The 17,223-nt window shown below is 36.6% G+C and overlaps 1 protein-coding gene across 2 annotated transcripts in view; it reads right to left on the reverse strand.

The window, feature by feature from the left end:
* Nucleotides 1-17,223, reverse strand: part of RIMBP2 (RIMS binding protein 2) — a 150,818-nt gene that overhangs the window by 61,310 nt on the left and 72,285 nt on the right. For both annotated transcript variants that reach the window (XM_074159404.1, XM_074159403.1), the window contains one exon: nt 3,723-3,812. In XM_074159404.1, the coding sequence (XP_074015505.1) occupies nt 3,723-3,812 (90 nt within the window). The remainder of the gene's footprint in view (nt 1-3,722; nt 3,813-17,223) is intronic.

Raw genomic sequence — 17,223 nt, forward strand, 5'->3', positions numbered from 1 at the left:
GGAAACTATTAAACAATTGATTTTCAGAATCTATTAACTTCCTGCATCCTTTGTATTGTATTTCATTGCTCAGATCGGTCAATGTATATTGTTGAAGAATAATGGAGTGGAAAAGGAAGCAATGAGGTATCACCATCAACGATGCAATTGTGTTATTGTCTGTGTTCTCAGTTAATTTACTGAGGATGAATGAAGTACAATATTTTGAACAAGTGGCAAGAAAAGATTATTTTCCTTAGGCTTTAGTTTTCCCTGTCTATAAAATAATTGACACAAACCAACTACCTTTGTAAAGCATTTTCTAAAACTTACTAGTCATCGTAGTCTGAATAATTTTGGGGAGGTAGTGAGCACGGTACCTTTCTGCTGTGGGTTCTTCCCCTCTGGCAGTGAAGGGGCTATCAAAACAAATGGTACTATCAGGCTGCTAATGTAATTTTGGAAAGAGATGAGTGAGAGACAGGTAGAACTGTCAATATTTTACACACCTCAGGATCTTTCATTTGGGATCTCAAAGCGCATACCTAAATTAGTTGAAGTTTAGGAATACACAAATGGTTCTGATAATTTCTCTACTTTCTCTTTTGGCAGATCAGCTTTCGAACAAAGTTCTGTGTATGTTTTCATTTTGAAGGTTTGAAAAGAACACAGCCAAATCTACCAGCCACCTTCCAATAATGATGCTTGTTATCTCCAGCAACACTGATAACTTTTAATATTTCTACAGGGCATTCTTGCCAGGACTTTCTCCTCTGAAGTCTGTGTATCACATAGAATGCTGTGATATACACATTTATATAACTTATAAGGCAGCGTAAGACTTGATGAATCTGTAATTTGCTTTTTTTGTTTTGTTTAGACAACATTTGTTCTTAAATGTGAATTTCATGCTCTCCCCCAGCAGGCTGTTTAAGAACATATGGGATATATGTGAACTTGAATTACACACAGAGCACATCAGAACATCAATGTTCCCAGTGGCAAAAACAGTTGACCTAAATAGAGTGTCATCATAAACAGTTCTAATTTCATGACAGAAACAGGGAACATTTTGATCTGTGATGCTTCTCTGTTCAATGCATCAATCAATTTATTTTTCATCCCATACGTTCACACTTAATAAAGTCGAATGAGTTATGAAGGCCAGAATACTGCTAAAGTGTCTTCCACTTCCTGAACACTTGAACAGACACTAGTTATTGAAAATCAGCACAGCAAAATGAGCCAGCAGTTTATTTCACTGGAAAAAGCTCCAGCAGCCTTATAACCCACCATTAGCCTTAATTCTAGACTTTAGTGACCTGCCAACGACTTACATTGTTCAGAAACTACCATGAAAATGGTATGATTTCAGATACTGTGGAAATAAATTCTGAAAGTATAATGCCTATTCCGTTTTTACATAAAGACAGTAGCCCATATATATTCAGATGAGCACAAAAAGAAGTTGTTAGCGCCCAGTGTTATAGCACTTCTAACGACACAGAATCTTTTCACAAATATGCCACTACAGCAATGCAACTTTGTTCCTCTTATGCTGAGTACCAAAACTAAATCATGGAAGTTGTGAACAATTTTAGCTTTATTTTGTGGATTTAAAGGTAGCCAGCCTCACACCTACTGCTTTCTACAGTCAAATTTCAGCAACTACATTATACAAAAATGAGCATTAGTTTTATCTATGCTAGATAACTGAATGCATAAACATTCCTCCAGCCCCCTTTGCTTGGATAAAGTTGGCCTGTTTTTCAGGCCAGTTCTCAAGGGTGAAAAAGAATAAATTATTTTAGGCAGGTTTTCCCCTTCAGGGATGAGCCCTAACTCTGTTAGAATTCTGCTCCAGCCTCCACATCCAAAGTTGTATAGTTTCACACTTCCTGAATAATAAAACGTAAGCTAAACTGCACAATCTATTCTCAACCTCATTGTGTCCGGTAAAAAAATCCAAAAACCCCAGAAAACAAACAGAAAACCCCAAGTAATTCCCTCAGAAATTCCCTCCCTATTATGCAAGAACAAAAAGACAAGGTTTGTTAACGTATAAGGTATACTGCAAAGTGAGAGAGTAGACTTAAAGCAAGTCTTTGATTCTCCTGAGGCTGTGATATTAAAGTATCGCATTGTGCCTTTCACCACATTTAATATATTTGAAAAGACAAACAGCCACAGTATGACAAATTCTGACACTACAACAGTAAAAGGTAATTCTATTACTAACTTAGTGGCTAATGTGTCAAAGGCTGACATTTTTCCTTTATATTTTAAATTGCTTTTACTAGGTTTTTCAATGTAACTCAAGGCCTCACCATCGTAAGAGACAAACATTACCTATAATAAAGCATTATTAACTGCATAGTTCTTCACTTTCTGATAGTAAAAGGGCTAACGCTTTTAGTGCCACCAATGAACTAAGCCTTCACTGCATTAATGCTGGATGTCATTGCTGTGTCAGCTAGAACAGAGAACTGCCTAAGTAAGACTTTATGCGCCTCATCAAATAAAGAGTAAAGACAATGTGTAAACAACAATAAAGAGAACAGAAAAACATTAGGAAAGGAGAAATTCTAGACAGATGGATGAATAAAATTAAGTGATGCTATGATACACAACTTCCTCCTATCATAAAGTATTATTATACTGCCTTTTTATATAAAACCAATTTAAATTCCTCAGCAACAGGAAACTTCAGGTCTGCTTTGATACACACAAAATATAGACTACGTGCATAGCTGCCTCTGAATTTCAGTTATTTGCAGTGTCTCAGAGACTTCACCAGACCTCCTTTGGTTTGGTAATTCAGCAATGAGCTACTCCATGCCACACACGTCAGAGATACCAAAGCACACGGCTACCACTGGTTTGCAAGCTTTGAGGCTGGGCTTTCATCAGAGCCTATGTGAGTTACAGCTCTCCTGATATGAATGAGGTTGCCGAGCAACTCACTTAAGCCCTGTAGAAATCCCAGATTGGAGTTTTATTTTTAGCTAAATGTAGCCCTGTAAAGTGGCTGGTTCGTGATGTTTCTTCCACTGAACGCGTACGTGGTGAGGTAAGGCACAGCAGCCTCTCCTCCCATGCTAGTCATGCCAGGCAGTATTTGCCAGAGATACAACCACAATGTAGGCAGAAAGATATTTTTTGTCCCAAAACAGGCACAAAAAAGAATTGAAGAAAAATGCTTACTATTAAAACAGTTTTTATATCAGGACCTAGAATAGCTGAGACTACGCCATGTGCCATGCTACAGGGGAAATAACTGCTAAATAGAGTTTTGGACATTTGCTGCTGGACAACAGCTTTTCAATATTTTATTGAGAAATTTAAAAATGCAAAGAAAAAATGCAGAAAGGTAGGATAAAACCCTACTAGATAGCAATTATTTCTATCAGTATTTTTCAGAAAAAGATAATTTTTCAATCAAAGCTCATAAAAATAATTGAAAAAGTCTTTTTACCAAAGTCTACAACGAATTTAAAATACTAAGAAAATACGCATCAGAGGAATGATGTACCTCTGTAAAGTCTATCGGTGTGTTTTAAATTTTCACTTTAAAATAACATTTATTCATAAAAGTAACTTCTGTGATTTATTTTTAATGAGAATATTTTACGTTCTCACGTAGAAGCAAGCAAATCAGAAAAAATAACTATTCAATCCACTTTCATCCACTCTGTAGCCTGATTTCTTTAACAAATGTATGAGCTCTGTGCTTATGATGTTACCTGGTCATATTGCAGTGCTTTGTGGGACACACTTGCATACTGAAGGCTCAGGCGACTCTTTTCTTGCACAGCATCCTTCAGTTCATTTTCCTAAAACACAAGTGAAGAGCGTTATACATCATTTATCTCCATTACAGTACATCCTATTAAGTACTTAAGGAAGCAATGTTTTTGCATTATTTGGTATTAACAAACTATTAAGAGTAATATCAGGCACAGAGCCAAAGGCACTGAAGGTGCAGAAGCAGCAGATTAACTTGCAATTACAGTTGGCTCTATCATAAACCCACATGTTTTCAGTAGATGATCTGATTAAAGATGTGCAGGCAAAGAGAGATGACCTGACTTGACAGGCCTGCTGTCTATAAAAATAATAATTTAAAAAAATCTCCCTGCAGATGTAAACAGCTGGGAAGAGAAAGAGACTTGGCTCCCAGAAATAAAGTAATGCTATCAAACTTAGGTTTTCAGAAGGCATTTTGAGAGCAAAATGCAACTGGAACATATAGTCATGTAAACATTTTCATATTCACATATTTCACTTTATTTACAGTATATATCCACTTCTAATATATGTATACACATTCCAGTACAAACATTTTTAGAAATTGGGTAGAGCATCTACATACTACAGTGGCAGGCAAATCAGAAACGCAGATGGAAGTCGAAAGGTAAGTAACCTGTGTGTAAAGATCAGGGTATTAACTACAGCCTCAGGAACATATTTTTATTTATTTAGCACTATAAGGAAGGAAAAAGGAAAAGTAAATAAAACTCAAATATACAGTCAAAAGTCAAACTAGAGAGGTGGAAATGCTTTGTCAGGGCACACAAAACAAAATACCTGCAGCTCAGGAAAAACCAGCAGCATCCTGCTTTCTGACAATTTCTTTTTTGCACAAGTTCACAGAGGCAGTTGTCTGAGATTAAATCTTAAATTCAATTCCTTATGAAAGTTGCAACCAGTCATGCTGGCAATCTGTAATCTTTCCATCCTACAGTATGCATTACACTATATCTTCTGAAAACATTGGTTATGTTTGCCAGAAACTATATTAAGGTGGGCAAAACCGGGTCCACTTTTGAGTGATATGAAATAATTTATGATTTTCATAGATTTCATTTTGCACCATTAAAATCCACACTATCAGTAGATTTCTCTACTCATGCTGCTGAGGTCTTAAGAAAAACTGGTCAAGTAATGCATTATCAAAATTTCTCTTTAAAATTCTGAATATGAAAAAAATTAAATTGCCATTTTTTTATTTACTAATGTAAGCCCTAAAAAAGGTGTTTAAAGATTCTGATATTTAAATGTTTTTCATACTACTTGAACCAAAAAACTTACTATTTTAAGCATATCTTTCCCGAATCAATTTCAAAACTCTCTGCACACAAGATCCATGTTTTGAATAGAAAACTAGTCTGTTCAATGAAGAAAAGTTGTTAAACTGTTTATCTAAATTGTTTCCTAAGCTTCATTACCTGAGCATCAGAACTAATGAAGCTTACAGATTTCTGCCTTGGCTACTTGACTGATACCTCAGAAGGCGTGAAATCCAAACCTGATTGAAACTAACAGCTGAGTTCAAAATGTATAGGGTCAGTATAGTATGATTAGGTGAATAATTGTTTCTACAGAAAATGAGAACCAAATGTCAGTTTTATAAAACATTTCACACAGAAAAGGCCATTCTGAGTAACAGTGATTTAACATATCAATTCATTCCACAGAAGATATTGCATGTCTGCCCACACCTGGAATGCCAGTATGATAGTTAAATTTGAACATAAAAAGGGATAGTGAAAATTAGTTCAGCTTAAGTAGTGACATGTTACAGCCCCATCAGTGTGCAATGTCAGAACATCGCATCATCTGTGGGAAGCCGTTCTCTTGACTAAGCATTCAGTGCTACTGCACTGAACTAAACTAAGACAACAAACTGCAGAATATTCACAGTCTCCTGATTGCAGATACACCTATCATCTTGCACATAACGAGCTCAGCAATTATAATTTCTCAAGTCTGTTAAATCTGTTGTTCAGGGTACAATTAGAAGTGGCAGTCAGGCTCTGTGAGATGCTAGACAGTTCTAAGGGCCAAAACGAGAAGAATTTCTTCACTCGCAGTGCATTTTCAAAGGTGTGAATTAAATCAGTAAATATTTTTGTAATATCGACAAACTGCACAGAACAGTTCCTTGGATATGCAAATAAATCACTGCATCCCATTAATTGCTGAAAGTCACTTGTAAAGCATTGTCTGTCTATTCTGCACTTTACAAGGTGAAAATAAGCAACACTACCAGCCCTGAAACCCTTACAACTGCAGGCTTTTGTCAAACTGGATTTGACATTGACTTTAATGGATCAATTTGCATTTGTTACAAATCAATAGTGCTCAGCTGATTTTAATGGGGAACAAGTGACAATGAGTTACCAGGTTTTAATGTTGTTATCAAAAGGAATTCAAGCATAAATGGGGGGAGGGGAGAGAAGGAGAGGAGGAGTAATTGATGGCAATCTAGGCCAGCATCTTTCACACCCTACTTAAATTCTCCAGAATGGAAAACGGTTTATGAGAAATGCCACAGCAACTGGGCTGGCTGTTAGTCCCACCTGAAGAAAATACATTTTTATCATGTTATTTGCAAGGATGAACGGAAGTAGGGCAGTAGCTATCCCAGTTTCATTGCTCCTTAGTTATAAGCCTATTTCTTTTCGCTTATATCCCTGTTCATCCTCATGGCAATTTCTCTCAGTATTCCTCTGTGTTTGCCAGGATAAAGCACCACCTATGTTCCCCATCCCAACTAAGTCCATAAAGATTAAAAATCACCTGAAACAGTAACAGGAATTACTGGCACACTTCTAGCCTAAAAATACCCAGCAACTAAAACTCGGGTGCAAAGTTTCCACTTGCAGTACTTGCAATAAGGATATAATGTATTTGTATATGTTATTGGTGTGTTTGGAAGTGACAAATACATGTACTCTTACAATATTTAGATTGCTTGCTCTCAGAAAGTGTATTAAGGAACAAATAATAAATGACTCAAGTGTCTCAGAACAATAACATGGTAAAAGCCAGAAAATGAACCAAAGCCTTGTAAATTTTAGCCAAGTTCCTTTACTGGACTATGTCTTCTGGAAATGATCCAGGTCATAATTACTGTCAACTCAGAAATTCTCACAATATTAGTTTCAATCATTTACTGACTTGAGTCATTTCTCAACTACAATGAACCCTTACAACATGGGCTCTGACAGAGCAATTCTGGCAGATTCAGCTGCAATCGTTTCGCTGCTGCCCAGTATTAGCAGTCGTGTCCCTGAAAGTAACCTGTGAGGTGGTTACCTGAGGTGGAACCTGCTACTGCCCAAAGGGGAACACAGGCTAGTTCCTGTGGAGTATAGATAAACAGTCCTTCAGCAAACTTCTAAGTTCCTCATGACCAGTTTCTCCAGCAGTGAACGTTTCCAGACGCTAACTTTTACTTGGGGAGACACACTTACTGTACTCTTTAGACATTTCGTCACCATCTCCTCTTCCCTTGAGGCTCTGAAACACCACCTGGATTTTTGCAAATGATAGTTATGCATCACTGCAGTTTGTGATTTTCTGTCTCATGCCCTGACTTCAGTGATTTGGTCCCTTAACAATATCCACCTCAATATTTTCCAGATCAATTAAATATAAACCTTCAACAAAAAAGATCAAAGTTAATCCCAGCTACCCTAGAACTAAACTCCACCAGATAGGCAATTCAAACATTAAAAAAGATAAGTCATATAGAGGAAAATGACATTTTAACTGTTCTCTTCCAGGTACAAGCCAGAAACCTCACATTTCTGGTATAAATTCTTATTGGCTCACAGTCAGTCTCTGAAAGTCGCCAGTTCATGGCTGCTCCTCTCAGAAGTGCCTTCATACCACCATAGTGAGTATGCTCATTACACCGGGGCCAGACTGGCACACAAAAGGGTGTTTTTCATCTGGTGGGGAACCCAAAAGATTTGATTCTCATTTTACTATCTTGTGAGTTGTCTTCATTAGGATTTTATGGTTGGATCCTGAAAGAGCTTTGAAACTTCAAGCACATTTTAAGGGAGACATGCCTTTGGAAAATCCCAGCTATGTTTCTTGCACAACAAGGCTAGGCTTCCTTAAAATCCTATACTGAAATAAATAAGAGTATTTTTCCATTCACTCTCCTTTACTTGGCAGATAGCACTGAATGCATTAACAACAGGGCAACACTTCTCACTTCAGCTCTTCTAACTGCCAATTCCAAACAGAACCTCCAAGTCAACAGAAAGAAGGGGTCAGCAAATACATAGGGCAGCCATCACAAATGACAGACTCACTGGCACTAGGCTGGATACCTGCTTCGTGCCTCCAGCTTGCCTGTGAATGCTAGGGATTCTCTGCTACAGCCTTTCTCGCTCTCAATTTAATAACGTTTCCAAATTCTAAAAGGAACATGCAAAGAGGCATCACTCTGTTACTGCTTGGACCTACGAGGAAATTCTGTGGGATTTCAATATTTATTTCAAAGCTTGACAAGATTCAGGTTTTTAAACTTCTTGAAAATAAACCAGTACCAGTCCAAAAAACAAACCTGTGGAAAGCATTACCATGCGCTCTTCCCTCATCTTTTGTGGTTTTTTATACAAATAGCTTTTGACTTCTTTTTACAAATTTAATGAAAGTTTTGTCCTTTTTTTCTCCTGCTGCCCTCTTCCCTGTTCTTCATTTATTCACTGTATGTAACATTTCTGACAATTTAATTGTGTCTAAGAAGCAATGTTTTACTAGAATCAAATGAGGTCTACCATTTAACCTATGCAAATCAATCCACTGCAGCTGTTAATAAGGACAAGTAGAGTGAAGATTAAGAACTCATCAAGCCAGTTAGACCAGGACACAGTAGAAAGGCAACTGCTGACTAAATATTAAAAGACTACTGTGCAAGTGAAAAGGAAGCACTACCTCATACTTCCAAAAAAGCTTCTCACCAGCCTGTCCAGAGTCTTGACATTGGGTTTCAATTATTAGTTGAACAGTGTCACCCGCCTTCTAACGATGTTGCTACACCAATACCCATTTAAAAAAATCAAGGGCTTGAAGTAATTTAATTACTAGCCTAGCTTGCATCCAAAAACGTTACAAACAGAGAAATGAATGTGGAAAATTAATGATAAGGAAAGAAACAATAGAAGCAGACTATTTCTCCTTCCTCCAGAAAAAAACTGAAGGTATTGTGACCCATTAGCATCAATTCACAGAACAAACCAATCCGAACTTTTCCTAATGTATGTAGACAGAAGTTGCACAGAGTTTAGATTGCTCCTGTTTAAGCTTTACTACCAAGTTAAATACAAGAAGCGTAAACCATACGTGCATACACTACATGTGGTGGTATTTCAATCAAGCTGTATTCATGTCAGGACCATAAGTAGCATAATTTGCAAAAATAATCTGCAATGTCTTTAGCATGTCAGACAAAATTCCAAACAGCAAGGACATTTCCTGTTGGATGTTAGGAATGCTTCAGGCATTCTCAGCTCAGACAGGCATTTTGATTTAAGAAAACAACACTAAGGATGAGCTTTGCAGAATCTGCCAAGTAAACTGAATCAGAAAATTGACAGCTCTCCCAAATGTATATAAACACAAGCAGTCCTGCAGTGTGCCATTTTACAAGGGGTGCCCAGAGCACTACACGGATTTGAAGTCTCACACACCAGTATATACTTCACAAAACATTAGACAATTAACAAAGAAACATCCATGAAAAATTAAAAATAAAAGACAAAAAATATATTGTGTTACCTTATATATAAGTTGCATCTTTTTAAGCGCAGAAGTGAAGGCAAAAATGTGTGTTCGCAACAGAGCAAAAGTAGGAATTCTCCTACAGATACAAGAACTGACTAAAAATTTCATGGTAGGAGGATGAGTTCTGTGGATTTAATACAATCTGACACCACTGTCTGGGTAACAAGGTTCTACATTGCCTGGAGAAAGGCATCTGTTGCCCTGTGTGCTAGTTTGCTCATCCATCAATTATTTTTGTTTTAAAAAATGTTATACACTATTCATTTATTTGTAGCTCTTTTTCTTTGAGACTTGTTTTTGCCAGTAACCTGGAATGACTGTATTGGAACACTCTGATTATAATCCCCTGTGATAGTTCTCTGCTTTGATGGTACATGAATAGAATTAATCCAAGAGAAAAGTGAAACCTCTAGTCTACAGGTACTTAAAAAAGAAAACATGAAGAATCTTCTGATCTTTTCTCATGTATTTTTTGCCCTGTAAATGACTCATTTCTAAGGTCAGGTTCATCACCACCGATTTATTTTTTTCTTCTTGTAAGAGAAGAAAGATTTTAAAGGCAAATCTGACTCATCCTGAAAAACACACAGTAGAACTATTTAAGAACCTCAATATGGACGAGCTAACAGAGCTAGGCTGAGAGGCACAGCCTGTACAACAAACTACCATTAAAACCTTCCTGATTTTCTCTTTGTAATTAGCATGTGGATGATGTAAGAAAAATACAGGCTGTCCTGCATAATTCTAACCACTATATAATACAGCACTGAGCAAAGTGGAACCAGAAGCAAGCAGAGAAAAATGGCTTTCACAAGAGATGCTGCTGTTCCGTTAGTTAATGTTCTGACACCACTTCCATTATATCTGACAGCTTTGGATGCATACCAGTAAGATAGAAGTGGGACCAAAGCAAGCACTTAAAGATGCCGAATGTCCCCTCCCTGTCCCATGGAGGGTACAGTTCTATCCAGTACTGGCTTCCATAGTTATCGACTTTGACAGTTAGACATTCGCACTTTTAATAAATTACATGGAAAATTATTAAATGCAATGAAAAATTATCAAATTAAAGACTTTTTTTCAAGGTGTTTTACTATTTCCATTTGAGTCTTCCTCAATTGTCATGATGAAATAGGTGTTAGCAAGTAGTCCAAGAAAGTAGTCTGACATTTTATGATGTTAACATTTAAAAACTCAGGAATTCTACAAAGAACATTAACAGGCATAAATAAATTTTTTCCATACCACAGTTAAGATAAAGGAAGATCTACTCAGAAATGCTGCATTTTAAATAAAATCACATCACAATTCAATTTTCTTCCTTTTAATAGGAACTTTTCCATGCAAATTATACGTTATTCTAACAAAGGAAAACAAATGCAGCTTTACCCCTCTAATCAGTAGGCTGACTTTAGCATAAGAAACACTATATAAAAATAGCACTTCTTAAAAAGCACTACTAAATAAGGAACACAGGAACTGTAGCAGTTTATTGGACTTGGAAATCACCAGTGTCTTGGCACTACAGCGACCAGGACCAGATGTTATGGAGGAAGCACAAACAATTAATGCACGGTATTATTTTTCACTTCAATAAGACTCTTAAGCTAACAAGCTTTGCACTACCAACTCATTTAATTCGCATTTGTTTTGTCTTGTCCTTTGAAGTATTAGCTTTTCATGCAACTGTTTCTCCTAACTTGTCCACACAATCTTTTCTACAGCCTCAAATCCATCACCCCTATAAGAAGAGATTTACACAATAACGTACTCACTGCCATGTTTTGCAGTATCAGAGAGGAAAAGGACAGATCAACACCAGATTCACCTGAACTTCTGGAAGATTTCCCTATTTTAGAATCACATGGAACCATATTTGATATGTTGCTGCTCAGACTAGGCCATCACTGAAAATCGTTTATCACACTCTCCACCTTATTTTCTTCCCCTATGGCACATAATATGAACATGACAAGACCTTCTCATCTCTCTTAATAATGAAAATGGGTAAAGCGATAATTTTAGATATATCTAAGTGCCATGGTTTTATTATAGCATCTATAGTTCTGAATAAACAACAGAGCAGACATTCTAGCTGCAGCTGTTTATAATGCATTACCAAATATGCAAGTTCTCAACACATTGCTTTTGGATTTTATACCTACCATGGCTGAAGAAAGTAATCATGAAGACAGTAAAAAAGCAGACATTCCCCACAATAACATTATTTAGTATTTGCTATTATGTTTGTATTTTATGATGTCTTGCCTCCTCCATGAGGTAAGTGGAATGCATCAACTAGACTCTATAGTCAGAAGCAAAGACCAAATGTCTTTCCACAACACAGACGGAATGAAGCCTCAACTGGCAGTAGGTGGCATTACTTTTCTTCTTGTTATGTTCTGCAGAAAGTATCAAACACTATCCCAACAAAGACAGTAATTGTATAACTTCGGTTTTCAGTATCACCTTTTAAAGCCTTCTCAGCATTTACAATGAAATGTTATTATTGGACAGCTGCTTAATTCCGTAATGAAAAATCATACATAATCTTGTTGGGGAAAAGTAGTATACAAATGTATAGCTGATAACTGAAGAATCAATTGTAATTTTAGGCCTATCAACCTCAAAGAAAAATAAGGGGTAATGGAGAGGTCAATTCTCATCAATAATGAGTTACTGATGTATATTAACACTGTAATACTTTCAGTCTAAGGCTGTTCCATAATTAAAATGATTCAATATTGATAACGCTTTCATCAGTGATGATATAAAAACTATTTTGATAGGCACACGTTTTACTACAAGCTTTGTACCAAAGTAATTCTACCACTGACAACAGAGCTGTTCCTAGTTCAGCCACTCAGAGCATCTATAAAACGTGTTTAGCTTTTGTTCAGGCTACCCTCCTGAAGATACCCCCTCACCTCAAGTTAGCCAAACTAGTACTTAGTATTTCCTTTAAAAACAAGCACGCTTGTGTTCCACCTTTCAAATAACATCCAGCTGCTGGGAACATAAACATAGCCAAAGATACAGTAAAAATACATTTCTGAAGCCTTTAGTAGTGAATTAAAAATATTATAGCAGTGTTTCCCCTCAGACTGTATTAGAGAGTTAATCAATTTGATTTGTGGACTGAAGCAAAATCAATACTTATTCGGGGGGCTTTCTTTCAATTACTTTTACACTCACTTCTCAACACAATAAATTAATCCATGTATCTTAGAGACAGAGGCTCTAATTCTCATGTACCACGGCACAGTTCTAGTTCCTTCAGGGACAACATATACCCAAGGGAAAGAAAAAAATATCTTAAATTCTCCACTTCTAAGGGAGAAAGCAATGAGCAAGGTTCCTGGTCTTGTATTAAGGCACAAAGGAAACAAAGCGTGGCTTAAACATTAAGCCCATTTGAATGCTGGTATCAAGCTGGCACTGTCTGAAGGGGACATTCCCTACTGCCCCCTTAACAAATATTTTCTTTTTATTTTACCATCATACCACATATTTTTTGTTTCACATCTGCAATTGGTAGTAAATTGTTCTTTTGCCTTGAGTCCAGTGGATGTGTCAAAGAACTAACTTATTTATGTAGGTCAATCCAAATGCCACCAGATATTTAAACGTAATTAAAATGCATAGTGTGGTTTTAGTGGTTTCTGCACATGCATGAATTTCCACTCACACTGTGATAATTCATAAGGAACTTGCTATCCACATTTTCGACTTACTTCAATTTCACTAGTGGCAGCACAAACAAAATACATCAGCTAAAAAAACACAAACAGAGTTGTTCGGTCACCACTGGAGCTCATTAGGGATAACGCTGCAACAGAAACATCTATTCAATCATACTAAGGCATTAAGGCTTGCATTTGTTGATCAACAGAATGTACACAGAAGGCTGGTGAATGGCAATGTGAGCCTGCAGATCTCTCGGCAGAATACCTTTTAGGGTCTTCTGAAGACCATGTACGTTAGTATTTGGCTAACAAACCAGTTGCAGGTGCTTTTATACAGGAATAGCTCATGGAGAGATCTTGTCAACTTTGATTAAATTGTCAAGTTCTTTGTGCTATTTCTTAAAATAGAAATCTCTTATTTTTACTGAAATAGAGCAAGCCATTTCTTGTTCTATTTCACTGATAATTAAAATGCAATTAGCTAGATCAGCTTTCACAAATATTTCTCAAAAAGCTTTCCTTTTTGTCATGCACAAAGAGGAGAGAACAGCAGCAAGATCAACTGTTGTCATGGTAACATCATGCCCCAGCAGGTGAAAAACTCAGTCCTGTGGCACTAAAAAAAGATGAAATGTACTGAACCTAAGCATAACATCAACTAAAGCTCAACAAGCTAAATGTTTTTCATAGATTGGCATATTTTTAAGCAACGCATTTAGAGAGGCAAATGTTAAAAAACGAGCGTGAACTCTGGTGTCATTAGTAATTATTCAACTGTCTCAGAGTAATAGGAATTCACATTGTATGTTCCATAATTTTGGAAATCTCAATGCAAAGTTTAGCACAATTTTTAAAAATTATAAGTGACTTGAAAACAGAAGATAATTTTTCATTTCAAGACAGTTATGAGAAAAATATGCTGGATAATTTTAAGGGTTAGGTGCCAGAAGCATCATTCAAAAACAGCTCTTTATGCTCCAGAAGTTCTGTTTTCAGAACAGATAGTATTACAGCCTTCAAGTAAGACTGTACAACGTATTTTTCATCTTCTGTCAAGAAAAGATGATATATACAAACACTAAACAAATTTATGAGTTAACCAAAACAAAGTATTATGTGCCACTGCTTCCCCTGTATGATTTTTTAAAAAAACTTTCTGAAACTGTACATTGGTCCTTCTATGGCCCAACCAACTATTCCTTAACTAAGATTATCTGCAAGTGCGTGCCCACCTCAAAACACTTAATTCCCATTTACAGAGACTGGAACAACACTTTGCATTCCCTCCTCAGGGAGAACAAACATGCAGGTAAGTCCCAAAGCCTCTTCCTCTGCCAGGCTCTCAAACAACGGGAAATTACCATGTATCGTATTCTATTAATCAAAGCTGTTTTCAAGCCATTTTCAACACAATTTGAAAACTAGGAAAAAAATGAAACTTAATGTGATTTCTTACACAATACAAGATTAAAACTGGAAGGGCAACATAGGTTGTTGTAAACAATACAGGTATCATTCTCTCCATCCACTTAGCAAAATGTTAACAACTTTAGCAAAGCTTAATAGTTTTGTTACGTGTGTATTTACAGGTGTGAAAACTTAGAAATACCATTTTGCTAAGGATTCTCAGGAAAAATACATCAAAAAACAATGAGTTTAAGCAGTCTGCCAGGCAGAAGTTGAAATTTATTCATTACTCACAGTCCTAGGGCAAGCAATGAATGAACTGTGTATTCATCCTTCCTAACTGCCAAAAAAGAGAAGATGGCTCAATTGCAAACAAAAGCAATGCTGTTTCTTATCCTTCTGTTTGATATCATCTAAAGTCCTGCTGCAAGGACATTAAGGAGAAATAAAATAGCTAGAAAATACTATAACTCTCCAAAAATTATTTTTTCAATTAATATGTCATTATTTGACGACTTGAACTTTAGTTCAAGCTTGAGTAACAGTAATGTACCAAACTTCATATTAGGCACTACCCAATTAGAAGAAAAGTCCCTGCCTAAATATACTATGTTTTATTTTTTAAAGCATAAAACAGAACAGGGGCTAGAATCAAGTCTAATTAATATAGAATTCTGGAGGCAAGAAAAGGAAAGTAGCTTTACAGTTTTTAAATGGTGGCTGCTTGGAGACAATTTGCAGCTTGGAGTTTAAAAAATTATATTAGAAACGGTTATTTGGCAGAGTGGAAATGAAGAAGATGACAGCAGTATCTCCACAAGAAAAATACTTACATATATTGATACATATACGTGCTGAGGATGTCAATATTTTGTAGAGTAAACCTCGGAGAAATACATGATACCTGCTTTTCACGAAGAGAAACTCAGTAATTAAGACCTCTGCTGGTTGTAGACATCCCTGAAAAACTGGGGCAGTCACTAGCCCACTTTGGAAATGTAGTCTGAGATGTCTGGGCTGGCTCTGAACAGCAATATGAAAGCGGAGTCAGAGACTAACACAGTGTATCACACTCCACACAAACACGTCGAAGCCTTTAAGAACTACCATCACTTCTTATTTTGCTGTCATAAATTTGCTTGACATCTCTATAGTCTGGAAGGACAACTTTCCAGGCATTTTTGAGAACACAGAACATAGGCAGAACTTAGACAAAATACTTCGCGATAACCTATTGTAAGAAACAACACAAAACCTAACCAATATATTTGCCATGCTACTTTTCCTTATCTTTTCTTTCCTAAACCTAATTAATCCTACCAACAAGATATTTACATACTATTGTGCTTAGTATAAAATCAAAAGAAAACTAAATCAGTAAGGCCCCAATTCAGACAAGGAACTAACTGCTTAAGAGTAGTAGAATATTGAAGCAATGTATCCGAACCCCCTAGTATTTTCCCCTTATTAAACCCTGACACAAATCCAAAGAGAGTCCTAATGGCTTTCAACAGGGTAGAAAATCATCAGCTAGAAATCTGCATTAAAGTTACAATCAGACCTATTTCTTTGCTATTCGCAAGTCTTAGCGAACATATTATTTCGCATCTCCAGTTAATCTTAAATTAGCTTCAACGTGACTAATTAGGTGTATATTACCCTCAGTCTTAAACCGTTAATTATTTCATTACTTAGAGTTACATGTGGTAGCAACAAAATGTATTTCACCCCCACTTACTCAGAAAGCAGTCCTGTATATGTGCAATTGCATCCATCTTCTCTCCTTAATGACACAGGCAAACACAAAGGGTCTGAGTTTCCTTCTGCTCATTCAAGCTGTACCGCATCATACTCTTAAATTAAATTAATCTTCCTTCCTAGCTGAAGCTGACCTTTTAGCCACTGCCTGGAAAGAGAACATCACTCCCCTGGGGGCTGTTCAAGGGGCGGGCCTTCTTGTGCCTGACACCTCTCAGCCACCAAATGACACGAGGCAAAAGCACATTAAAATGGGTAATTTGGTAAGGTCTGATTAATATTATTTATACAAGGAAGGCTGGCAAGCCATGCTCAGTTCTTGCTTCCTTAAGTACCTGAGGCAGGGAAGCTTTCTGTGATCAGTAAATATTTACATTTTGGTTTATTCTTTAAAAGTTGATAATTAACTGCTTGAGGCTGAACAGAAAGATTCTGTAAGATTTCACTCGGTTTCTGTATCCAGCTTGCTATTACTATATCCCTGAACCAGACCAGGCCATTCTGGGACTTATGGCATTTGTAGTCATTTAAATAACCAAAGTTTATTCATAGTTGTTTCCAAGATAAAATCTTGACACTTCAGGGCAGCACAGAGTTTATGTTTTTCCTACTTGCTCATTTATTAAATGAGACGTGTAAAATAGCTACAGAGACTGCAAAAGGATTTTGCCTTCTGTCACTCAAAACAGTCTGAGCACTAGGAAATTCAATTTCTCTTTGCCCATAAGGCCTGTTTAATGTAAGCGTGCGTTACTCATATCCTGAATATAGCTTTTAAAATTTCTTTCTTGCTGTTACTTTGTATAAA

The sequence above is a fragment of the Numenius arquata genome, chromosome 16 (genome assembly GCF_964106895.1).
Source record: "Numenius arquata chromosome 16, bNumArq3.hap1.1, whole genome shotgun sequence".
Taxonomy (NCBI): Eukaryota; Metazoa; Chordata; class Aves; order Charadriiformes; family Scolopacidae; genus Numenius; species Numenius arquata.